At 31.1% G+C, this 27,784-nt stretch overlaps 1 protein-coding gene and 1 pseudogene across 2 annotated transcripts; one reads left to right on the forward strand and one right to left on the reverse strand.

Moving 5' to 3' along the window:
* Window positions 1–5,598: 5,598 nt before the first annotated feature.
* On the forward strand, window positions 5,599–11,154 carry LOC143532708 (serine carboxypeptidase-like 18). Its single transcript, XM_077027683.1, has 10 exons — window positions 5,599–5,647; window positions 5,773–5,895; window positions 5,967–6,069; window positions 6,158–6,195; window positions 6,290–6,391; window positions 6,465–6,554; window positions 6,648–6,722; window positions 6,810–6,881; window positions 10,801–10,949; window positions 11,037–11,154. Exons 2-10 carry the CDS (start codon window positions 5,773–5,775, stop codon window positions 11,152–11,154), a joined length of 870 nt encoding a protein of 289 aa, XP_076883798.1. The 5' UTR covers window positions 5,599–5,647.
* Window positions 11,155–12,750: 1,596 nt separating this feature from the next.
* On the reverse strand, window positions 12,751–17,816 carry LOC143532709 (serine carboxypeptidase-like 18; annotated as a pseudogene). The gene is made up of 13 exons (XR_013135229.1): window positions 17,618–17,816; window positions 17,429–17,502; window positions 17,200–17,322; window positions 16,473–16,575; window positions 16,322–16,359; window positions 16,026–16,127; window positions 15,863–15,948; window positions 15,712–15,789; window positions 15,561–15,632; window positions 13,578–13,726; window positions 13,384–13,497; window positions 13,219–13,273; window positions 12,751–12,952 (listed from the first exon to the last, which is right to left on the reverse strand). The product of XR_013135229.1 is annotated as a serine carboxypeptidase-like 18 (transcript).
* Window positions 17,817–27,784: the final 9,968 nt, after the last annotated feature.

A 27,784-nucleotide genomic window follows, 5' to 3' on the forward strand; every position in this document is an offset into this window, starting at 1 on the left:
GCGATGTAGGGGTTCTGCTAGCAACGGTGGTTATAAAACCACCAATGCATGTGGCTTTACCTTATGTTATTCTTTGTTCTAAAGATTTATTACAATGCTGATCGGTCGCAATGTTTGTCATACTATTTAAAGGCCGTGATGACAAATCTGAGTCTCTATTCATGGTGTTATTTATTTGTAAATAAGTAATAACTAATATATAGCTAATTTGTTGGTTTTTAAATAGTGATTTATGAATGCATCCCTAGAATTTAAATGACCGACATGTGCCATGCATGATGGTCATGTAGGTTTTTCATGTCAATTGATGAATTTGTGTTTGTTTGTGGTGTAATTACAAACTTGCATTTCTGGTGTTCTCACTAATTGGCTAAAATATTTGGCCATATGTATCTTAAACTTTGTCATGTAAAATACATACTCAACCGTGATGCACAGATACATTAGATTTTGAGTATTTAGGTTGCCACCACATTCAAAATACTAGTTTTTCTTTATTTGAAGGCTGCTTCAAACGTCAAATCTTAATTTCATTTTGATTTCTCCACTTTTATTCTCCACCCAACATCATACATATATGTTTACTTTTCTTCTTTTTACAATTCTCCAATTGAATTTGATTGGCTGTTTAATGTTGTATTCTTTTGCATTATAATGTCAAATCTTATACAATTCTCCATCTCATCTCATTGTATTTATTTTTCTTACAAACCATTGTTTTTAACTTTTCTAAATCTATATATATCAATAGATAATATGCAATAAGGTTATATATAATTAAAATGCAAAAAATTAAAACTCACCTATTATAAATTATTCATAATTCATATACATATATTTATACTTTCACGGTAACTTAATTTAGGTTCTATTCAGTTAAATATTGCATAGCTTTTGGTGCAACGTTGGTGAAAGTATTCTATAAATAGTCAGCTTAGCCCATACGTTTAGGATCACAAAATTTGAAGCTAGATCGATGGCATTAAAGAGTTTCTCACTTTTACTCATTCTTCTAACACTTCACTCTTTCTTCATAACCCCATCAAACTCAAAATCCATCGTTACAAGTCTTCCTGGATATCCTGGTCCACTGCCTTTCAAACTCGAAACCACACATTTCATCCTCAGATGTGACTCGGTAGATTATTTTGCATATACAGTTTCTCATCCCTCTTCAAATAATCTTTCATTGATGGAAACATAAGACAAATAAGAAACAAGCTGCATTGTTAGCCCTTTTTAAATAACATACTAAGTCGTTTAAAAATAACATTCTTAGATCTTGAGATCATAACATTACTATATTCATAACTCGTTGGACATGCACACACTCCAAATTAAAATGTTTTAACTCGAATCAAACATTTTTACGCACTTCAAAGAATCTTATGTACGTGTTCATGTTGTGTTCCAAAATTAATTATTATGTTTTTGATGAAGGTATATTGGGATAGGGGAAAAGGAAGAAGCACAGTTCTTCTACTACTTTGTTGAATCCGAAAGAAATCCAGATGAAGATCCACTTATATTTTATCTCACTGGTGGTAGAGGTGCACAAATCGGTTTTTTTAAAAAAACCGGTTCGGTTAATAACCGGACCGGTTTTTCTTGGCCTGGAAAAAAACCGGTTTTTAAATAACCGGACCGGTTTATTAACCGGTTTTTTTGGTGCAAAACTCGGACCGGTCTAACCGGTTAGGACCGGTTTAGAAACCGGTTAGAACCGGTTAATAACCGGTTTTTTTAATTAACCGGTTTTTTTTTTAAAATAACCGGTTAATAACCGGTTTTTTTCATAATAACCGGTTTTAAAATTAACCGGTTTTTTCCATAACCGGTTCAGTAACCGGTTTTTTCTCTAGAACTTGTAACCGATATACGAACCGGCGGTTACTAAACCGGTCAAACCGGTTTTTAAATAACCGGTTTTTGTAAAAACCGGTTTTCGGTTTAAACCGTTGAACCGGTTCACCAACAGGTTTTTTTGCCCATCTCTAACTGGTGGTCCTGGATATTCTGCTGTTATCACCTTCTTCTATCAAATAGGTATTTATATTATTTCTTCTATGTTGGTATCGTTGCTAATAGTCATTGCCCATTGACATGTATGTGAGTTCATCGGTCCGGATGATCTAAACCTTATCAACATGTATCTAACAGAAAGGTGATCTCATTTAAAGATGACAAATGCTACGAATAATTAATTAGCTACGAAAATCAGTATTTCAATGAAACCATGTTAAAAAGAGGGGGAACGTTTAGCGTTTATACCGTTTTTAACTTGTTAGAAGTAGTAAACTAAATATTTTTGTGCCAATTTTGTAATAGTACGTGTATAAATTATATATATTCTTTTGTAATATTTCATCATTTGAATATACAAGGTACTAATTAAGATAAATAAACACTTTATTATTGAAAAGAGAAAACTGATTCAAAGACTCGTTACGAACTTACAATAATTCTCTATTGATCATCCATTCAAAACCCAGGGCCGGGCCCAACAGCTTTAATGGGCCAAGCTAGAGCTTGAGGCCTCCAAACAAGAAAGACCTCCATTTTATTAAAACTGTTTTGTGTATATTAGGACTTTTTCTTTTTTTGTTTGTAACATTGAAGCATGCATTTTGCCAAAATGGAAATTGCAATAAATGATCTGTCAAATTAAATTGCATTTAACTGATATTGGAAATTAACGGAAATTGGAATTAGCATATGCTACTATTAATCGCCAATTGCTTCTATTTAAATTTTTTGGTTTGTGTTGGTCAAACTTCCGATTGGCAATTGCTAAAGGGTTTACAACCCTAAAAGGGCGCTGCTAAACGTACCCCCTCTTACATCATTTTTACTAAATATACACCCCCCTTAACTTATTATATAAAATACTATTAGCTCTTAACATTATTTATATACATATTAGTCTCTACAACATATTTTTTCCTCTTAATAATCTCCACTACATATATCAAATTAAAAACTATCAAGTATTACTATTAATTTATTTTTTAGTATTAATATTGTAAATATTTATAATATCTTTTTTTTTAATTTTAATAGTATATATATTTATAATATCCTTATTTTACCTCTTTATCTTTTACATAATAAACCCGAAACTCGAAAACCTAAAACCCTAAACCCGAACCCTAAACCCTAAACTCGAACCCTAAACCCGAAACCCTAAACTCGAAATCATAAAAAAAAACGCAACTTGTAAAAAAAATAATATGAAATCCTTATTTTTGTGCTAATTTGGTAATTATATGATTTCAATGGGTAATATGAAATTTGGTTTTTCCATGGGGGTATGACAAGCAACCAGGGGGTACGTTTAGCCTTACCCCCTAAAATTGATTGTGACAAACTTTTAAAGCTAGGATATCTAAATCAAATCTAATTATTTATTCAATTTTATGTGAATTGCTTGTTATTTTCTATTTAGTAAGGGTTATCATAATATCACTAGTTTCAGACATCACAATATCACTTGAGGAAAGAGGGTTTATATCTAAAAAAATTATCAAAGGCCTCAACTTTTTAGTTTGATTGAGGCCTCCAAAAACCTTGGGTCACTACTACAAAACCTCTACTCAAGCCCCATATTTATAGATCTAATCTAACTTTGTGACCAAAATATTATCATACTAATTATATTACTGTTGTGAAACTAAATCAGCTTCACCGACTTGCTTACTTAGGCCATTTCATATTCACCGACTTATGAATACGATCTGGAATTACCAGCTTGTTCACCGGCCATTTATCATCTTCGGTTCATGATTAAGTCCTTCGAATCATTGGAAAAATTAGACTTCCAACCTGAAATCGAAATCTGAATCGCTTAACCATGAAAATTGAATAGTGGTCTTCTGGTTGCTAATTTCATATTCACCAACAAGTAGCCAACTTGACCGACTTGTCAACTTAAATAAAATATTATGAATATGGTCCGCAGTCAGTGGCGTACCCACCCTTTGAGTAAGGGGGTCGGCCGACCCCTGCGATTTTTTTTACAAGTATATATGTGTTAAAATCTCAATCAACCCCTGTATAATTTTGACCCCGACCCCTGTGTGATTTCGAGAACGACACAACGACCCTGTTGGAATTTTAAGAACAACCTTATGAAATTTGAGACCGGCCATAATAATTTTTTTTTACATATTTACAACTTTAATTATATAAATGTATACAAATAATATACCATCTAAATTTGAGTTTAATAGTAAACAATTTAAATACAAGTTTAAGCTTAAATGCTTAATTAATCTATGCTCAATTTTTAAGCACATGTCTCAAACTCCCAACTTAATACACATTTAAGCTAATTAAAAAAAGGAGCATGATAGCGGAAGTAACAGGTCATGTGAATTAAATGAATTAAGTGTTTTAATCTAAAAAACAGGTTTCGGATATACATTATTTTGTTCACTTACTTTATTTTCATTGGTGTTTAACCGTTAATTGAAGTTAGCTCTCGTATCATTATTACCCATTGCAACTGTAAGCGTTGAAATTTGCCTTTTCGGCGATGGAGTACTTGAAGTCCGATTTGCGTAATCATATGGATGACGAGAGTTTAACGATGGTTTTATATGTTTCATTGAGAAAAAACCTGCTTATAAATGTCAAATTAGATGATGTTTTAGTTAGGGTTTTATATGTTTCATTGAGAAAAAACCTTTATAGTAAAACTGTCCAAAGTTTGGGAGAAAAGTTTGGCATGTCCTCTCGTCATAGAGCGGTATTAGAATGTCTTCAGGCTCCTCATGTTCAAGACTTTTTGACTGTCACCCCCATCGAATGGTTAGGCCAGCACATGTCGGCAGTGGATTACCGAGCCATTCTTAGATATCGTTTAATGATCATCATGTTCCCAGTTTATGAGCCTTGCCCGGTCTGTTGTAAGGTTTGTTTAGATAATTTTGGTGAACACGCGGTTCATTGCAAAGAACTCCCGGGGTTTAAATATAGACATGATTTGGTCAAGGATGTCCTTTATGATGTGTTAAAACGGGCGGGAATCTCGGCAAGAAAAGAGGCTCCTGTGAATTTCTTGTCGGATCTGCGTGAAGGAAGGTCTACTCTCGACCAGCGGACATTCTTGTGTTTGGATGGGCGGGGGAAAGCATGCTTGTGTGGACCTTACTGGGGTGTCCTCTCTTACCGGGCTTAGGGACACCGTGTTTGCTGCTAGGCACGTCGTGCTAAAGGCAGAAGAGGAAAAATTGCTAAGCACGAGAAGGCGTGTGTGGAGAATCAACACGCCTTCATTCCTTTTGCTTTTGATACATTTGGGTCTCTTGCCCCCGATGCTGCTACGTTTCTAAAAAGAGTTCAGCGGATCGTGCACAGTAACTCAACAACGCCGAAGAATGATAATTTTGTTTTCAGTAGGATCGGTTTTGCCATTCAAAAGGAGATGGTAGCGCAGCTTGTTGCCCGCTTACCTACCTCTTTATTGTAATTGGATTCTTTTATTTGAATTAAAAAAAGTTGGTTTCATGTTAATTAGAGTTTGTTTCATCCTATAGATATAAAATCACGTTCTGAAGAACTCATTTGTTTCAGGTCCGCTTAGTTCAACTTTGAAAATGCTCCCGAAAACATTGCACTCGCATTAAATCCAAACTCATGGACAAAGGTTAATTATACTCCTATTACCACTTGCATATTACAATGATAAATAATAAGTATACTATACATTTAGCATATTATCTATGCTACTTATACCTTGTAAGACTGAAATGGTTTGTTAATTTTAATTAGATGGCTAGTGTAATATATGTTGACATGCCTGCTGGCGCTGGATTCTCTTATGCCACAACACAAGAGGCATGGATTAGTAGTGACAGCATCGTGGCGAAGCAAGCTAACAATTTTCTTAGAAAGGTCTCATATCTTCTTTTTATTTTGTATAAAAATCAATATAAATTTTATGAATTTTGTATATGTTGCAACAGTTCCTTATCGACCATCCTAAGTTCTTGAACAACCCTCTATACATATTGGGCATCTCGTACATGGGAATTGTTACGCCTATCGTAACTTTGGAAGTGTATAACGGTAATCCATACTCTCTGATGATCTCTTAATTTCAATTTTGTTGTTATGCCTGAAATGATTATGAACTTTGAAAAGTTATTATTTGTAGCTAACGAACGCGGTGATCATCCTGCATTGAATATCCAAGTAAATTACTGAACTCCATGAATGTTAAAAATTAAAATAATATCACTAGTAATAAAGATATGCATTAATTTTGGTTTCTTGATTTGTGACTTAGGGTTATATTCTCTGCAGTCCTCTCACTGATAAGTTCATGGACTTCAATTCTAGAGTCGAGTATGCTCATCGCATGGCACTAATATCTGATGATATTTATAAGGTAACTTATCATAGACTGTTTTTAAACCACACATCACTATGAGTTATACTTATACAACAATTTGATTTGGCAGTCCGCAGTTGAAAACTGTCGCGGTAATTATGTGAGCGTCGACGAAACAACCAATTCAATATGCGCAAACAGTCTTGAAAGATACAATGAGGTGATCCCATTGAATTGATATAAGACCACATTAAATATATATCCTATGAAAACCATATAGTATATATGTAACTTTATTTATTTTGAGTTACAGTGCATAAGTGACATTAACATGGAAGATATTTTGGAGCCTCTTTGTAATAAATCAGATGTGAAGCCATATTGTCGAGTAATTAACTTCTCTCTATGTGGTTGATCCTAAGCAGTTATTGTTTCGATAACCAATCGATTTGTCGTGCTTATTTGGTTCTTTTAGGAATACTATTACGACTTTGCAGCAGATTGGGCAAATGATGAGGCTGTGCAACAAGCTCTAAACATTCGTCAGGTACATCAACTACACAATTGATATATAAATATATATATATATATAAATATATATAAATATAAATATATATATATATATATATATATATATATATATATATATATATATATATATATATATAGAGGTTTAAGTTTAAAAAAGAAATCAAATTATTATAAGAAATGAGAAAAATGAATATAAGCCACTAGTTTTATTTTAAGTTTTAAATATTTAAAAATAAATAAAAAAGATGTAAATGCAACAATAAATGCATTTTCCCTCTCTAATTAATACAACTAATATAACCATAATAAATCTCTCTCTCATTAATATACCTAACTAATTTAACTATAATAATTAAAAAGATAAAAACACTACTTTAGTTTTATTTTTTATTTACGCATTCTTCATTTTATTCAACATAAATACAATTTATTCATATAATACTATTCTTTATATTAAAAAAATAATTTCCACTCAATTTATTAGAATGTTTTTTAACACTAAATATCAAAACATAATATATATTTTTTTTCAATTGGTATGCCTATAAAAATTATTGTCATAAATAATAATAATAATAAAATATCATACAAATGTGTCCATTAAATGTAAACAATAAATATACAACCTACACAAAGTTATATAACCTACACTTGTTTTGAATGATAAGAACATACAACATACAAATTACATATGGAATTCGACATCAACAACTATACAAACTACACAAAGATACACATATCCTACACATGCGTAGGTTATATGTTTTTCGTATGTAGGTTATATGTTTTTTTATTCTTAGAACAAGTGTAAGTTATATGTTTTTGTGTAGGTTGTATATTTTTTATTGACATTTAATGCAAACATGTGTAAGATAGTTTTTTGTATTATTTATCACAATGTAACCACGTGTTGATGTATATTGATATGTTGAGTTTGAAGAAATTGGTTTTGAATAAAAAGAAATTAATGTATGAATAAATTGTATTCGTGTAAGATAAAATTTTCGTGTGTAGGTTTTGTGTTTTTCGTGTGTAGGTTATATGTTTTTGTGTGCGTGTGTATTTCACTGATGATAAATTTTGTGTGTAGGTTATATGTTTTTAGTGTATAGGTTATATGTTGTCTTATTCTTAGAACAAGTGTAGATTATACGTTTTTGTGTAGGTTGTATGTGTTTTGTTGATTTTTAATGCAAACACATGTAAAATAGTATTTTGATATTATTCATTATAATGTAAGTATGTTTTTATGGATATTGACATATTGAGTTTGAAGAAATTAGTTTTGGATAGAAAGAAATTTTAATGTATGAATAAATTATACTTGTGTAGGATAAAAATTCAAGACACAAAAAATAAGTTATAAAACTAAATGAGTTCTTAATATTTTTCAATTATAATAATTTAATTAGTTATATTAATTAAGTAGATAAGTATTATGGTTTATTAGTTATATTAATTGAAGAAAGAGAATGATTAATACTTTCTTTATTTAGCTTTAAGCATTTAAAACTTAAAACAAAACTAGTGGTCTATATTCATTTGTCACATTTTTTGCAATAATATCATTTCTCTCTTGAACCATCCCCTATATATATATGATTTGGTTCATTTCAGAAGTGTTCTTATGGTGAGAAGTGCGAGAAGAGATTCTAACCAATCAAAAGTTTTCTATTTAATTTTGGATTATTTAATTCTAGAAGTATATTAATAAAAAGTTTAGGAGTTTCTTTTTGTAATTAATACTAATTTATGTTAAGTTACAAATGACTATAATTTAATTTTTATTTTTTAATTTGATTTAATCTTTAAAAAATACATAAAACAAAACCACCATACTCATACTACAAAAACTTACATTAACCATCATAAAAACAAATACTTACACAAATCATAACATTAACTTACACATAGTAAAACTAGTTAATATTATCACCTACACAGATCAAAATATTAATATAGATGCATATAACTAGTTCATGGTACCCTACACAAATCACAATATTAACCTATATATACAAATTTACTTCATGTTATAGCCTACCCATTTGTATTTACCTACGCAGATCACAAAATTAACCTACACAAACAAAACTTGTTCATGATATCACAAACAATTAATATTATTACCCTAAACTTGTAAAATATTCGCAATGTAGGAACACATCATGTTTTTTTTATTTTTATTTTAATTATTCTATAATCTCTCTTTTATGTGTAGGCAGTACAAGTTATGTGTAGGTGAATATTATATATATGTAGGTGAAAATAAAATGAACTAGCAATCTGTGTAGGTGAATATTAGTTATGTGTTGGTGAAAACAAAAGAAACAAAATTTGTGTAGGTGAAAATAAATGTGTTTGTAATACGAGTTACATTTTGATAAAAATAACTAACAATTTGTATAATTAAACATGAGCTATATGTAGATTATTGTGTTACTTGTGTACGTGATCAACTAATTACAATTCACCTACATATACATTTATTTTCATATGTAGGTACGTAAAAGAATATTCAAATAAATATTATGAAACCATGAATGTAAATAATTTTCTCTCAATTATATTTCATTAAAAATATTTTAGATGATATTTTATGTAAAAGTCAATTTATCTTTACTAAGATTTGTAACTTTTTACAATATTTAATATGGAGAATAATTTAGAAGTAATTAGGGGAATTAATGCCTAGAACAACTAGAAGATAATCAATGGTTGAGATCGACTTCTCGTTATAATATCACTTCTCGCATGATCCATCCCCTATATATATATATATATGAAATTGTATATATAATATATATATATAGGGTAAGGATACTAAGAGAACCCTTTGCAAATTGAGAACTTTGAGAACCATTTTGGACCACTAAAAACACATTTAAAAAAATATTTAAAAAAATCATAAAACAAAAAATAATAAAAATTTTAAAAAAGTAAAAAAAAAAACTTCTTATATTTCATTCCGGTTTCATTAAAAAAATAAAAAAAAACGTCGTATTATACACATATGTATAATTTAATATAATTTTTAGTTACGTAATATACACATATGTACAATATCATTTATCTTAAATTATACACATGTGTACAAAAAAACATGTAAATGTACATATATGTATATATTATACATATGTGTATATAATTTAGCTAAGCCGAGTTTTTTTTTATGAAACCGTGATGATAAAATAAGAATTTTGGTTTTTTTTACTTTTTTGATTGTTGTGTTTTTTTTTTTATTTTATGATTTTTTTTTATTTTTGGGTTTTTTTGTGGTCTAAAATGGTTCTCATAGTTCTCAATTTCAAAAAAGTTCTCTCATGATCATGATCCTATATATATATATATATATATTTATATGTGTGTGTGTGTGTGAACCATCGGGTGGGCAAAAGTGAAATTGCACTAATTTTGACGTTATTTTTCTAATATCGTGAAAGTAACGTTAAAAGTGGCGGAAGGTTAATCAGGCATCATGTGGTGGCTTTGATAGCCGAAAGACAAGGGTACATGCACCAATCAGCCAGTGTCCTGATGATTGAGTGCTATGTGCCTTATGTCCAAGGCTTGATGCAAAACTACTATCGAGCCGGGGGGGGGGGGGGGGTCTCACCAGAAGCAGCCTCTCTATCCCTATGGGGTAGAGGTAAGGTCTGCATCTTACCCTCCTCAGACCCTACCATAGCTTTGCTATTGATGGGATATATTGAGTACGATGATGATGGTATATATGAAATTGTCTCATTTCTTATAATGTGTATACAATAAATTAGATAAATATGTAAATATTTATTAGTATAGAATTAGGATTTAATTGATATATATATATATATATACATTCTCTTGTAATCTATATAATCTCATGATATATATGCAATGCAAAACAATAACATGATTTCATGAACTATTAAACTGTGATAAACCATGATCAGGGAACAATTGGAACATGGGAGTTCTTCAATACGACCATGCACTACACGGAAGGGAAAAACGACACATTCTGCTACTCTTATGATATCGAAAGTAGTTTCTCCTACCATAAGAAACTTGTTAGCAAAAACTGTCGAGCTTTGATCTTTAGGTAAGTTGACGATAATACTGTCCGTCTCATAACTCAATTGTTGTTCGCGGTCAGTGTATAGTAATGATAATGACATTTTATATGCAGTGGTGATCATGATATGACCTTTCCATATGTCGGAATTGAGCAATGGATTGTCGCTCTTGGTCTCCCAGTTGATAGCCCATGGGAACCATTTTACGTTAGCGGTCAAGTTGGAGGGTGAGAACCGACTTTAGTTATATGTGCAGGGTCGTCCCAGAAAATCCGGGGCAAGTATAAAAAATGAGCCCCTAAATTATATTTTTTTCTATAAAGTATATAAAATATAAAAAATTTTGTGCCCTGGGCGGTTGCTCAACTTGCCGATACGCGTGTTTACTATAATTTCATGGTGTGTTCTTTCAGGTATAAAATGACATACACAAAAAGGGATTTCTCACATGACATTTGCTACTGTTAAAGTAAGATACATGTTACGTGTGATTATTGGTTTCATGGTGTTATATACTACTAACAACTATTTGTTAACATGATAACCTCTTCTACTAATTTCAATGTAGGGTGCTGGTCATTCGGTGGCACAATACAAGCCCAAAGAAGCTATGGTTCTAACAGGGAGATGGCTTGATTCGAAAACTTATTCAAGCGTCATGTAATGCATCATGAATCAAGTTTATGATTATTGAAATTCGTTCTCTAAAAGTTCTGTTTGGCTAATTATAGGAGGCTTATGCATTAGATAGTTTTTAAATGTAATTTGTCATTTAATTTTGCTTTCATTTTAATCTTTGTATGGGTACAAGACCCCCTTGGTTGTAACAAGCCCAATGGACAAGTCCATTTGGGCCCATGATGTAAGTAACCTAGGTATGGACTATAAATACCATGTTATACTCCATACACCATGTAAGACTCTTGGAAATAATATTATTAGTTTTTTCATCTTTATTTTTTTCTCTCATATTGTGTGTTTGTGTATTTCTTGATCCGAGATCCGGATAGACTTGGTGATTTCTGCTCACCAAGCCTACGGATTGATCCGGGATTAGTTGTTAGATCCATCACGAGACCTAAAAATTCCTATTTTCACTATTTTGATTTGTAACCAAGACATGTGGATTGATTGATATTATTGATGATTTTTCTTCGATTATATCACATTGTTATAAAATATGCCTAATAGCTAACGAATATGAAAAAAAGATGCATAGAGAAATGGAGAGATTTCATTAAATAGATATATAACACGATGGGATATTTATACAATATGAAAACTTGAGGAAAATCTATATTGTAACTCTCGTTTATATTACTTAGAAAATCTAACTCAAAAACTGATTACATAATCTCAAACCCTAACTCGGTTTACCTTTTCATGAATCCTAACTCGGTTGCATCTCATGTATCTCTAGATGAACTCTAACTTGGTTGCATCTCACATGTTCTAAAATGTATAACTATGACTTGGTTTGTATAGACAAACATAACTTGTTAGCCAAGACACTACCTATTATAATTACAAAACAACTAGGAAACATGTTATAATTAGAAAACATAACCAACTATGACCTACGTGTCAATATTGGTCCTCAAGTTCACCGATTTGTGCTTTGGAGTCTGAAATTACGTCAAACAGATGTTTGGTGCAAGGTTTGTGGCTTGTTAATGGATCCAAATTGGTAACCCTTTCAATTTATTAATTTACAATCACATTTAACTTAATTATTTCCTAAGTAACCAAATCCAACTCATATACAAACCTTGTTTTTATAGGATTACAGAAATATAACAAGAGTTCATTAATCATTCTTAAAAACAAACACATACTTAATGGTTTCAATTTGTGAAGCAAGCAATCAATCTCTAATTCTTTAATAACTGTTTAAACTTCAAAATATGCAAAGTTGCTTTATCTCCAATTATTTAATATAACTTTTTGAATTAGTTCCTGAAGCAAGCCACCTCTTAATCACCTCGGTAGATTCTTTAGGTTTGTCCACTGGCACTAAATGTCCTGCGCCCTGCGAGCAACAAAATTTCATAAAGACATGCACACAAAATAAAGGGCGGTAAGTGAGCAGGTCTTCGGATGTTATATAATCATATAACATCATCAAGTGTATGTAAAGGATACTCGACATGTACAGACCGAATATGAAATAAGGATTTATAATCAAATACAAGATACCATACACAACCCATTATCATTGCAACAGAATTAATTTAAGTAACTATATAGATAACTCTGAATACGAAATGAAACACACAATTCCAAACTATTTCTTACTTTAATCGTAGCAAATGTCAACGAGAAATCATTTTCTGCATAAGTCATTTCAAATCTGCAAAACAACGAAACATTTAATTTAACTAATATAGATAAAATGAACACGCGACCAATTGTCAATGTTAATTCGATCCCTATGATCAATATATATAGAGCAAGTCTCACCCTCCAACTTGACCATCAACGTAGTATGGCTCCCATGGTTGTTCAACTCTAATATTTAGAGAAGATATCCACTGCTCAATTCCAACATAGGGGAATGTCATGTCATGATCGCCGCTGCCAGTTAATAAACAAAATTATAAGTTCGATTTACAATGACAATCTCGGATATCGTATTATCATGTCACGTTAGTTACCTGAATATCACAGCACGACATATTTTGTTAGTAAGTTTTTTATGATAAATAACGCTACTGAAAATATCATAAGCGTAACAAAATGTGTCTTTTTTTCCTTCAGAGTAATGCATGGTGGAGTTCATCAACTCCCACTTTCCAATTTTCCCCTGCACAAGAGCAATAGAATTCAAGAAATAAATTGATATAATTAATCAAAACATAAACAATGAATTTGGATTGAATTATAACTCTTAATCATAATTATAACCAGAAAAAAAAAAGTTTAAAACCGATTACAAATTCATCTAACCATAATCATAACTTTGATTAGGTTATATAGACAATTACTCGGAATAATTAGAGCTGGAAACGAATTAATATATTAAATGATAAATCAAACCCACATGTTTATCTACAAAACTAATTAGTCATCATAAATTAAATGCATCTCATTGTATATTTATCCCTCATTAATTTAATTAATTTATTCAGTTTTCATAACTCGGAAATTACGTCCAACAAGAATATTGTTAAATTAAAGTTAAGGTATAATGACAAAAGTGTTCATTTGATTGATTAAATGAGAGAATGTAAACATGACCAACCTTTTCCAAATATGTCACGCAAAATCATTTTGATTGTTGACTTTTTTTTATCATTAGTTGACAGTATTTTAAGCCAACGACGGTGCCACCTGTCACTATATCGTATGGTCCACAGATTAAAAAAATTCGTTGGAGACCAAAAAAATCTCGTCATGCGAAAATATCTCGTCTTATGGCAAAATAAACTCGTGGAACAACAAAATATCTCGTCGAATGTCAATGTATATAATCTCATTGTTTTTAGAAATTGGTTGCCAAAATTTCATGTCTATTGATGATTAAAAGGTCAACGATCTGACGAGATTTCGCATGGACATATTTGAAAGAAGTTGTCAAATAGATATTCTCTTGATTTGAAACTAGTCCAGTGGACATTCTGATCATTTTCCTAAAGTAATATTAGTTTTTACTGTCGGAAAATATGGACCGGTCCGATTAAATTAACGCGGCCGGCCTAGTTATGACCCGTAAGAGTTACACATTGGGCAACGAACATTAAATCCGCTTAACTCGCTTAATTGGTAATGACGAACATACAATGAATTTATTATTTATACTAAATATAAATATTATGTTTATTTACTAGCTAAATAAAATGATTCGGGCTTTAAACGAGAGTTGGATCGAGTTGGACTTTGAGGTCCGGTTGTTATCTTATTATGATTATATATTATCATAATCATAATATAAAAAGATAACCTAATTTTTCTTACTCCAAAACTCGGAAGAAAAGGAACCAGAGCCGGCCCTCGTGAATTTGTTTCTAACATGGCAAAGCTCCAACATTATTGGAGCATGGGAAAGATGAAGTCGGCCTCCACATAATGCAATTAAAACCATGTTCCAATTTTCTTGGAGAACAAGAATTCTGGAGCAACTTTGTTTCACGTCAGCCGCACGTCTCCGATTCATGGCCGAATCAAGTCATCACCGCATCTGCCGTGTCGCGCCATCGTCTCTGACATGCCGTGCCGCGCACTATGCGACCTGCCTCCGCTGCTGCTGCTGTGTGCTCGCTGCCGATAGCGATGCTACGCGGCGTCGGTGCCGCCTACACGCCACCACCATATGTTCTTGTTCGGTTCGTCACCTAGCGCTAGTTTGTTGTACCTCGGTGTCACGAATGGTTAGTTATTAACCGCAAAGGTATATTTATCTCATCGGTAGTTAGATAGATTAATTGTTATATTTATACCGTGCTCGTATCGTATGTAACCGGATCCTGCCGGGTTTAGTTTTGGTGTTGATTACTCCTTTACTTTTCCGCTGCTTATATATTAATTAATTGGATTAATTCTTATTTGTCATGTTTATTGAACCGGGTTTTAATAAATAATTTTTGACTGAACACCACCGAAACCCAACATTTTTAACATAGAAAAAGTTGATCACGCACCCGAGAAACATTCAAAGCTTGTTGTGCGGTGTCACTATTCGCCCAAATATTTATGGCATCAAAGGTGTATTCCTAGTTAAAATTGTGACAATTTTGTTAGTTTTCAAATCATGCAAGCATATTAATCATAGAGAAAGAGAGAGAACAATACTTGACAATATGGCATTATGAGATTTGATTCATCACAAAATGTGTCCAATATGTTGTTGATATTAATCTGATCTGTGCACTGTAGTTCAAAACTTAAGACAACATCGATGGATCGCATCTTGTTTTTTATTAAAAGAATTCGAAATACTCACTTGCTTGTATCTTTGAAGGCTTTGAGCACATAAAAGTATGCTGAATCAATGTTTAAATAATTGCCATGACAATTTTCTATAGCCGGCTGCAAAAAAACAAAGTAAGTTTATACACTAAAACTTTTGAGCGAGTTATAATTTGTTTAAATAAAATTAGAACTACCTCATAAATATCATCTGATATTAGTGCCATTCGATGAGCGTATTCAAACCTTGAATTGAAATCCGTGAACTTATCAGTTAGAGGACTGCCAAGAATGTATCCCTATACCGGCATGTTAAAGAAACTTTAATCTAGATAAATTAGCAGTAAGAGTTAATTACTATGGATGTAGTGGTGCCTAAATCCATGCTCTAGTTGATAATGCGCTCGTTGTTCATCACAAGTGTTAAGTTAATTACTCTCGTAGTCTTTACCGCTATTTTATGGCATTTCAAATATATGGTTTGATCATTTACTTGAATATTTAGTGTCGGTTGGTCTCCACGTTCGTTGCCTGTAAATACGTACGACAATGATCAGAACACGACAGCTCTTACGTAGATCAGAACACGACAGCTCTTACGTATCGTCTGATGAAATACTAAGGAAATCAAGTTATATAATTACCATCATATATTTTCATGGTGATGACAGGAGTGAGAAGGCCCATGTAAGATATCCCTGCTATGTAAAGTGGATTCTTCAAATACTTAGGGTGGTCAATGAGAAACTATTCATCATCAAACAAAACAAAATAAATCAAATTAATAACTGGAAAACTTAAAACCAAGCATCCAAAGTACATGTGTTCACAAAAACAATTAACTATCAACAGCCAAATTGTATATCTTCAAGACATGCAGTATTAGTTTTTAAAAAAAGTGACCAATTTCCTACAATCTTAAAACAGATGTATTGCTTGGGAAGGCCACACCGCCACACGCCCGAGGTTACAGCAGATAGTTTAGTGTGTTAGAACATGGAAATATGAAGATAATGTTTAGACTTTAGAGACTATTCCTCTCCAATATTTCTTGGAAAAAGAAAAAGAAATGTTCCAATGTTTCTTTTTGATGATCATTATTTTAGTTTCATGACTTCTCTCTTCATCTTAAGGCACATAAGCCTTAATTGATACAAGAAATTAACATGAACGAATAAAGGGTCTCACTTAATTTAATTGAGACATAAATTTTAATAAACTCATTAAGTGATATAAATAAAACTCTACTCTAAGAATTTAATTTTAATTCGCCATATTAAGAGCTCATTAATAATTTCACTAAATAAAATATCCATTCTATTTTAAATAAGTTTCCAACACGTTTGACATAATAAGTATTTTGTACCATACCCTTCTCACAAAATCATGAGCTTGATCGGCCACGTTACTATCGCTGCTGATCGATGCCTCTTTTGTTTTAGCATAGGAAAATCCAGTGCTAGCTAGAATATCAAGAAATATGATACTAGCCATCTGCATTAATAATTAATTTACAACAACAAATTGATAAATTCTATAATCTTATTGACAAGAATATGGAAATTTGAGTAATAAAAAGTAATTAAGAAGAATTATCAACCTTTGTCCATGAGTCCTGGTTCAATGAGAAGGTGGCATTTGAGGGGCCATCATCAACGTTAATCATAAGTGGGCCTACAAATAACCATAAGATAAAATAAATATTGAACTGTTACTGTTTATATAAAATAATTAATCAAGATTAGTTCACTAATCAAATATAGGTGAGTAATTAAGTTAACGTACATACCTATTCCATATAACAAACCAAGTAACGCCGAGGTCCCTGGCCCACCCGGGATATAACATATAAGAGGGTCTTCTTCCAGGATATAACATATAAGAGGGTCTTCTTCAGGATTGTTTTGTGACTCGACAAAATAATAGAATAATTGGACTTCATCATTTTTCCCTACCCCAACATAACTTTCATTCCGTACGAAATACATAGACATAAAGAGATCAAGATCAGTCTTAGGTATTTGTATAAAATTATGAAAACACTATTATATACAAGTTATTGTTTATTAGTGATCAATTATATAATTACAAATGAAACTGTCATATCTTCTATCTAAGTTAAAGATATTGCAATAATTAAACCCTAATTAACGGATAATATACGCTGGCTAATACTCCCTTGCAATTGTAACAAGAGGATATCGAACTTTTTTTTTTTGGAGAAAAAACGTTGAATATGTAGACACAATAAGAACATATAACCTTGAAAAAGACAAACAAAAAATAATCTTTAGCTGCAACAAGTGAGGAAACATCTAAGCTCGTTTCGATGGTGGACATTGAGGCCATGGTGTCAAGAGCTACAATGGTGGCAGAAAATTTGCAACATGACAAGTTGACAACATAAGCTACTATTGCGGTGACACAACGATGACGGCAAATTTGCAACATGGTGACATAAGCTACTATTGCGGTGGCACAGTTATGATGGCATTAGAAATAATAAAAAAAATACTAGCATCCTAGAGTAGGACAAGAGATGTTATTAACAATCGAAATATGGTCGAAAGAAAAAATTTCTATTTAATAGTGTTTCTTCATATATCGTAGACATATTGTCAACGAATTGAAAGAGGGGGGGGGGGGACACACGGGTGAAACAAAACTGAAACTGAAAGATTTGGTGGTGTGAAGAGGGACAAGAGAAAAGTGCAAAAGAAAATTACCATAATAAAAACTCATAACATATTGAATATTATTATTAAGTAAACTATATTTATACAACAATACAAAATATAATGAATGGATTCAAGTCCTCAAGCGCATAATAATTAAAAGAAATTCGTCGTAAAATATAATATATATATATATATAGAGAGAGAGAGATAGATAGATAGATAGATAGAAGATATCATACCCAGTTTCTAGTTTAAAAGGAATATCACCAGATAAACCAGGAAGGCTTTTGACGATTGATCGTGAATGTGATAAGGCTATGAAGTAGGATTGAAGAAGAAGAATGAAAAGAGAGAAAGGAATAAGGTTGTCTCGACTCCGCTTCATTATGATAACCACCTTATTTAGCAAGCTAGCTATATAGGTAAGTTCATTCATATGTTGGATGCTATATGCCTATATATATAAATTAGAAGTGCCATAAGTTAACCACCTTATACGTCATTATGATAACCACCTTAATTATACGTCATATTTAAAACTGTGAAATGCATAATACACCACTTAATTAGTTGGTTTATGGATTTATTATTTATTTTTACAACATTCTTGCATCGAATATACAAAATAAAGTTAACGTTCAAACAATATTATCGTACAAACCATACAAAGCGAACTAGATCACGTGTGGTTGCATTTTCGTAATTACACGAACAGCATGACTACGCTATAACTCGAAAATAACTACCGTAACAATTATTACGCTACAACTAGCTAGCGTAATAATGATATTTACACTACAATTTTACAACTAGCGTTAGATTGTTACCTTAGTTATAAAACTGTATTATTATTATTATTATTATTAAGCTAGTTATATATAAGTTGTAGCATAATTATGTCATGAGTGTAATTACCAAGTTGTCACCGTGTCTTTTCTCTCCTCTCGCTTCGCAAGTTTCATATGCTAAATTACATTTGTATTGATCTAACCGTTATATATCTCATATGCAAACGTAATTTAGCTTGTCATATTAGTTTTCCACTCATTCTTCCCACAAATTTAATTTATCCCAACACTACTATATACCGATCCTTCATACATATAGCATTATTATTTCTACATCACCATTACTCTTTTTTTATATCTATTTAACAAATGTATTATTTTTATTTAAATAATTAATAAAAAAATATATTGTGTGAGCATTTGTGGAATATATCAAGAAATCAAACTAAGCCAGCCAAACAACGTTGTCCTCCTCACATGTAGAACTCATATCAATCGCAGTCGGAGAAAAATAAGCGTCTGAGTCTTACAAAACTCCTTTATTTACAAACTTAATGGGAAATACCAAAATGAGCCTTCCTTTAGTTACAAAAACTCCCCACGCAATTTATACTTTTATTATGATATCAAAACTAGCACGCTATTTGCAGCTAACATTAACTCACAGATATGTGATTTTTTGAGAATTCGTATGAGAATTTTGATTGGAACACTAAGGAGTTGAGATGTCAGATGTCTTATTTACTTTTTGTCTTTTTTCCTTTATCGGTGAAAAGTTAATTTGATAGTATTTTGTTACTATTCTAGTGGTTTTTTTGTTCAACTTATAGAATTTTAAAATAAAATTAAACTTCAAGAGCAGCTTTAGTTTTTCCAAAGCTTCAACTAGCCACTTGATCTTGAATCTTGGCAATACCATCACATTGAAGGAAGATAATTGGATTTTATAGTCACTTTGGGAAAAAAAGAAAAAAAATGGTTAAAAACATGTTAAAACCTATAATTTAAATAAAATATAAAAGTTGACTGACTTAATTAAAACATTTTTTTTAAATTGAATGAATTTAAAACTGGGTTACTATATCCTACAAAACCGTTTATCACTTTATTGGTTTCAAGCGTCTCGTACAAGTAGGTTTGAGTGGGTTTTCTCTACACATGTGGTGTCTCTTCAGCAATTACGTGTGTTGTGTCTTTGTTAACATCATAGCCAATGCAGTGGCAACGCGTCTTCACGTCGCATCCTCTGAGCAATCACGTGGTCCTATTTTGCTTACGGGAGTTCAATAGTGAGCGATTGGATTAGAAATTTATTAATTATAATACAAAACATTACGTACCTAGTGGTTGACAATAAAACCGGTTAACCGAACCGACCCAAAAACCAAATCGAAATCTAACCGGTTTGAAACTGATTATGTAGAAACCGGTTTGTAACCGACTGAAACCATAGGTTCGGAACCGGTTTGTAGTTCTTACTGTCGAAACCGGTTAACTGAACCAAAAACCGATTGTGACCTTAACCGAATTGCAATTTAGTCAATAAATCGGTTTCAACCCAAATCGAAACCGATTTTGACTTTTATTGTAACCGAACTGGTTTTAACCCAAACCAGTTTAATATTAAAGTGATGGGGTTGCATAATGTATCATATCTTTATTGAATTTAATTTTCTGCCCTAATTTGTTGATCACTTGATTAAATGTATGTAATCGTTTCCCCCAAAATTGTTTAATCATTTGATTTTTTTCTTGATACCTGGATGTTCTAATAATGTGTTGTTTTTCTTTTTCTCTCTTTCCCCCTTAATTTATTAAACTTTTTTGAACGACCAATTAATAAAGGTTGCGATCTCATAGCAAAAGACGATCTCATAGCGACTGATTTTTTTCTCTTTTTTCCCCTAGGGTAACCCATAGCAAAAGACGATCTCATGCACCCGCGATCACAGACGGTGGTGGGTAGCTCAAGCCTACCATATCTTATTACGGGGGAAACCTGCTTCCCAAATGTCCATTGTCCATTGCGATAAAACCCGGTTATGATCGTTTCGAACTTAAGACCTTTGGGTCTTTGGCCTAAATTTTCGGTTGCCCTCTAATATACCAGTTGTGTGAAGGTTCACTGACTTAACTTGGGTTAAAAGATGCTCTTAGCTTAAAGTTTAATTTAGAGAAAATTATTGTTTGCGTCCCTGTGGTTTCAAGGCGGAGGCACAGTTAGTCCCTGAAATTTTTTTGAATTGGTTGAGTCCCTAGGGTGGTTTCAACAACAAACAATTTGAGTCCCCGAAAATGTGAAATTACTAGTTTACCCTTTTATATGATCCCTATGAGTCATTTTGGTTAAGTGATTCCTCAGTTTTAGCCACTCTTTAAAAATTTCCTCCAAATTAAAGAATTAACCACTAAACTATAACTAATCAAGCCGTAATCAACCAACAAAATTATAATCAATCAAGAATAAATCAACCGAATTTTGTTTTAACAAAAATAAACGAACCAAACTTTTTTAACAAAATATTGTATCGAACTAGTTTAAAAAAAATAAACGAACCGAACTATTATTTAAGAAAAATAAATGAACCAGACTACTTTTTTAACTAAAATAAAAGACCGAACTATCTTTTTAACAAAAATAAACGAACAAACTACTTATTTGCTAAACAAGACGAACATAACTACTTCTAAAATAAGTAATGAGCTCCACCTTAGCGCAAGCTACGACGATATTTGTTAAAATTAAGTTCGGTAGCTTATTTTTGTTTAAAAAAAGAGTTTGGTTAATTTATTTTTGGTAAAAAAAAGTATTTCGACTCGTTTTTTTTGTTAAAAATAAGTTTGGTTCGTATATTTAAAAAAAAAATAGTTCGATACATTTGTTTTTGTTAAAGCGAACTGTTCACTTCGTTTAGTTTAGTAAAAAAAAACTAGTTCGTTTTTTTATTTGTATTAAAAAAATATTTCTTTGTTAAAAAAGTAGTTCCGTTAGTTTATTTTTGTTAAAAAAATAGTTCGGTTAATTAATTTTTGTTTAAAAAATTACTCGATTTGTTTATTTTCGTTAAACAATAAGTTTAATCCATTTTTTTGTTAAAAAAATAGTCTGATTCGCTTAGTTTGTTAAACAAAATAAACTACTTGTTAAAATAGTGATTCCCTTCGTTTAGTGTGTTAAATAAAAATAGTTTGGTTCATTTATTTTTGTTATAAAAGTAGTTTAGTTCGTTAATTTTTATTGAAAAGGTAGTTCGGTTTTTATTATTTTTTGTTAAAAAGAATTAGTATAATTCACTTTTTTTTGTTAAAAGGGGAAAGAGACTCAAGATGACCAATTATGAAAAGTTCAAGGACTCAGAGTGACAATGTGTATATATATATATATAGAGGTGAAATGTCGAATCTACCGCTAAAGCTAACGATGCTAGTTCACAGCAGGGACTAAAATAGTTCGTTTCTGAAACCACAGGGACTCAACCAATTCAAAAAAATTTTCAGGGACTCATTATGTCTCAGCCCTAAAACCACAGGAACACAAACGGTAATTTTCTTTTTAATTTATTAAACTAAGAGCTGTTTTAACTCTTATGAATAAATCACTAAAAAATTATGAAAACTTTGTGTTAAATGGTCTCACTTTAACTTATTAATATTAAACTAAGAGCATCTTTTTATCTAAATTGAATCAAAAAAATCTTGGAGTTGATATATTAATTTGTATTGAATTCAATATACAAAAAGAACTGGCGTTCATAAAATTTATGTTCTTTCATTCCAAGATCATAGTAGAATTCCTTTTGTGTTTGCTCCAAAATTGTCAGTTATAAATGAATAACCTATATTCCTTTACCCGAATGTCGAACCTCTAGTATTCGTTTTTCAATGTAATAAATTTTTGAATTATTCATTGCTTTCTCAAGTTTTATATTTTGATCTGATGGGTGAATCAGTAAGTTTGTTAGTTTTATAATCCGTTCGATATTTAATAATATATATTTTTTAGTAGTGACATCTCCTAGTCTCATAATATATTTTTTTAACGGCTAATAAATGTTATATTTTATAGGGATTAAACTATTGACTTCTTATTTACATTCTAACCACCTTACCAAAGTGAGAATGGTGTCTCGTGTGGAAAAATTATATAGATTAAAATTTTAAAACATATGGTCCTTATGGTATTGTTATTAGGGGCGTTCATGATACGGTTATACGTCGAACCGTAACCAAACTGTCACTTACGGTTTTTGATCATCAAAAACCGAAACCGAACAATTAGAAAATGGACTTGTTTGGCCACCATAAAAGTTTAATGAAATATAAAACAATATGTATCCAAAATTTATAGAGCGAGCCATCCAGACTGTCGGTATAGATGAAAAATAGTGATGTTCGATTTGTTTGTCATGCCAAAACCACTTGTTATAAGCAGATTGGTTGTTATGAGTATTTATAATCATTTAAATTCAAGTAATAAGGCAGAAAACAATAGTATTCATGCCATGACAAAGAAATTTCAGGTGAATGTAATTAATTCATTGAAAAAAACTCAATGAGACATATATTGACCACTAGTCTGAGGCCCGTGTATTACACGAGTAATTGTTGAAAATTTTAAACTTTGACCATTAAGTGAAATACAGTCAACAAATTGATCATATATTGTTAATACAATTACAATTAAATTAAAATTACACAAATTACATAACTAAGATTACACAAATATGTTACAAATAGGTAAAAAATTCCTTTTACACTACATTTGTGATTGTATTAGCAGATATACATTGTTTATCAAAAATCAAAATTTTTATTCCATATCTGCCTGTAACTCTTAATAAATTTACATGTAGGCATGCTTATAACTCTTGATATGTCTATATATAGTTGTCCGTGTGACTAAAAAGGTTCTCCAAGTACAGACCAACTCTAGATAATGATAATATATATCCATGATACTAATAAAAATATATTCATACACATAAAATATCATAGCTTTTAATCAATTAATATTCATACACATTAATATTCTGTGTATGGCAAATTTTAATTGATTTTATATTTTACAATTAAAAATTATATTATCAAGCAACATAAAAACCAAAACTTTAAATATAACAAAATGAAGTGTTTATTTCATATGAATGTAATTGTCAGGAAAATGAAAAATACATACTAACATACAAACTATGTTCAAATAATAGTGATTATTTTAAGTTAAAAGAATATTAGAAGATTTAAAGTTGCATAAAATGAATGTTATTCTTATTTATAATCATTGAAAGTAGGGCTGCCACTTTTACCCGTAACATGAAACCCAACCTAAGGAAACCCGTACTCGAACCCAAACTAACCTGACCCGAGATACTCGAACCCAAGAAAATACTAAGCCGAACCTGAACCAAAGTAATTCGGGTTGGTTCTTGGGTCCGAATTATAGGTTTCGGGTCAACCCGAAAATTTTAGTTTTAAAACCATATGTATTTTTAGGTATTAAAGGCTAAGCCTTAGCCGCTGACGTTATCATAATTTAGTCCAAGTCGATTGTTCTCATTCCACATATTATGAATCGAATGTTTATTGTTTATTATTTTGAATATAAACCATAATAAACATTTTAATTAACACTTCAAATTTCACTAATTATCTCTTGTCAATCCATATGAAGAATACTTATTATATGTAGTAATAGATTTAGTTGGAATAAACCTATAATTTTAATATCTATATTAAAATAACTTAAAAGATAAGGACCATATATGAAATTTATTGAAAAAGAGGTGAGGAAGGCTATGGTATTGACAAGTGGCAAAAATGGTAGGCTTTTATTAGAAAGAATAGACTAGATTCAAAGTTAATAATGTAATTATAGTAGATGATTAAATACGTACTTTACCATAAGATATATAATGTGAAAGCAAAAATATATATTTTAAAAACTTACGGTTCGATCCGGTTTTATACGGCCGTTTTCTTGTATAACCCGTAAATCACGTTCACTACGGTTTGAAATTTAAAAAAAACGACCGACCGAAAGTTAAAGAAGCACTACTAGAAAACAAATCATTTTCCCACAAAAATTTCCTACAAATTTCTTACGACAAGTAGTTCCAACAAAAAAAATAAGCTCCAACTTTGCTACAATATTATCTAGTAAACATTATGTTAAGTCAAAATAGGTTTTGAAGGAAAGTCGTAGAAAGTGTACAATCACATGTATTTATAGCAATTTTGTAAGAAAAGTTGTTGGAAAACTGTTGAAAACGATTTTCAAGCACGTGTTTTTCCAACGTAACTTTTTGTTGGAAAACTGTTAGAAACTGGATTTTCCAACATATTTCCTATGAATTCAATTATAGAAAAAGATCTCTTTTTCTAGTAAAGAAAATCGACCGTGAAAACCAAATTGATGACCGGTTCGAATGGTTTCAAACCAAACACTGAATACCTCTAATTGTTGTATTTCGCAACTTTAGTCCCAAAATTCCAAAGATTACAACTTTAAGCAAAAATATTGCTCAAACGAAACATGGATGGTCTCTAAACTAGATGGACGTGAAGTCGTGAAGTGATTCGTCAAGTGCATATGAAATGACCAAAATACCCTATAAAATGTAATAAGACACATTAATAAAAATAATATTGATGATAATAAAAAGACATAAATGTGAAAACATAAGTTTTTTATTTGCCGTAATAAAATGAGGATATAAAAGAAAAAAAGGTTAATATGTTAAATAAAAATAAGTACACTATGTGTAAGCTTGACTTCTAGTTGTGTGAATCACGAAGGATGGTGTTAATCATGTTATTAGAAGTTAGAACACCGTACCTAACATTGGACACTACTAGCTATTACGAATCACTAGCTATTTCGAATCCTATATTTATTTTTTATAAAACATTTTTTATTTTTATTTAAAAATTTTAAATAATATTTGAACAAATAATAATAACTAGAAAATGTGATAAATATTTTAAAATAAAGTTATAAAGTTTAAAAAAATGATTAAAATGGATATAGTTTTTAACAGAGAAACTAATTACCAAAGTATTATTAAAATAAACAAGCAATTAAAATTGATATAGTTTTTGAAAACTAATAAAAAATATGCTTATAAAAGTACGTAAAAAAATTAATTGAGAAACATATTTTGAATATTTTTCATATAATTAAAAAATTTAATTAGTGTGAACATCAAGTACCGACAACAATTGGGGTTTTAATAACTAATTAAAAAAACATATTTTAATGTTTAAGATAATGAAGGTCTAGTTCCAGGTGTCCGTTCATAAGAATCCCCCATGAGGAAGTGTTGACTTAATTACGTCTTAACCCACATTCAATATGATTGTTATGAAGGTAGTTGGCATTTTAATATCTAACTAATATTAAATATGATGTGAACCAACGACCCATCTAACTAATATTAGCTATGTGTGATATGCAAAGTATATAAATATATATAAGAACATGGATTGTAGAGTATATGGAGAGAAAGATGAGGATGAATGAATGAACTCATGATTTAGGTGTATTTTATATAAAATATATGAACCACTAATTATAAGGCTAGAATATTACTATAACATAATGTCATAAATTACATTTATACCAATGTTGATAACCACATTAAATAAGTATTCATAACATAATAAATATTATGTATCTTTTTGGATATGACCATCGCTTCCGATTCACGTGTTACACGTTTGTAATATTGTAATACATGAATCAATGTCTGCTTGGCAAAACCCTCCTATGTGGAAGTGATTGGGTATCTATGGACAGTCTGTGGTTTCGGGTGTGTAAGCATGGCGTCGGCACTTGATCTTGTGCTTCTCCGGTTGTCAAATCTTGAGTGAAAATCTTGCAAACCCAATATTATTAGTCTCATCATGGGGAACTTATACGGTTTTGTCGTGATCAACCTACGATGTGAGAATCAGCCAATCAAGATCTTCGTGTAATGAAATTAATAAAATATGAGAGAGTTAATAAAAAGGAATTTAGAGATTTTCCTGTTTTGTGAAAATCTGAAAAATCAATGTTTATGTCCTTAAATTTTTGCGTCAACAGTCTATTTTAGAAATTTTTGCCTGTTATTTATTTCCTTGAATATGCACCACAAAATTTTATATGCCAAATTTCCTAAGCAAGTGTCTACTTGTTTGAATCAGAGATTGTTGACTTGGACTTGTTAAGAAATGTAATAAACGTTTAAAAAATCTAACCACTATAAGAGCACCATCAATGAGGACTCGAGGAGGTTTGTGGGAGATCCGTAAGAAGCAGACGCTAACATGGCCAGCCACGTTGCTCTCCGAAGTCTGTCCAGACTCCGGAGAAGGTTCAAATTTTTGGACGAGGTGCAGAATAGCGGTGGGGGCCTCCTCTCACATACAATTTTATATATGTTAAATGATTTATGGATTTTTGGGGTTGTAAAATAAATTAGTATTTTTAAAGAAAGTTAAACACTGATGTGA

The sequence above is a fragment of the Bidens hawaiensis genome, unplaced genomic scaffold, assembly GCF_021521415.1.
Source record: "Bidens hawaiensis isolate Kalapana, Puna unplaced genomic scaffold, B.hawaiensis_p1.1 tig00009541_1, whole genome shotgun sequence".
NCBI lineage: Eukaryota > Viridiplantae > Streptophyta > Magnoliopsida > Asterales > Asteraceae > Bidens > Bidens hawaiensis.

What these genes read in the sequence shown, in the direction of transcription:
- LOC143532708 (XM_077027683.1), top strand. Translation starts at nt 5,773, where the DNA reads ATGGCTAGTGTAATATATGTTGACATGCCTGCTGGCGCTGGATTCTCT. An exon ending in TATCTGATGATATTTATAAG is followed by an intron (nt 6,392 to 6,464) that starts GTAACTTATCAT and finishes TTGATTTGGCAG; the next exon opens with TCCGCAGTTGAAAACTGTCG. An exon ending in TGTCGAGCTTTGATCTTTAG is followed by an intron (nt 10,950 to 11,036) that starts GTAAGTTGACGA and finishes TTTTATATGCAG; the next exon opens with TGGTGATCATGATATGACCT.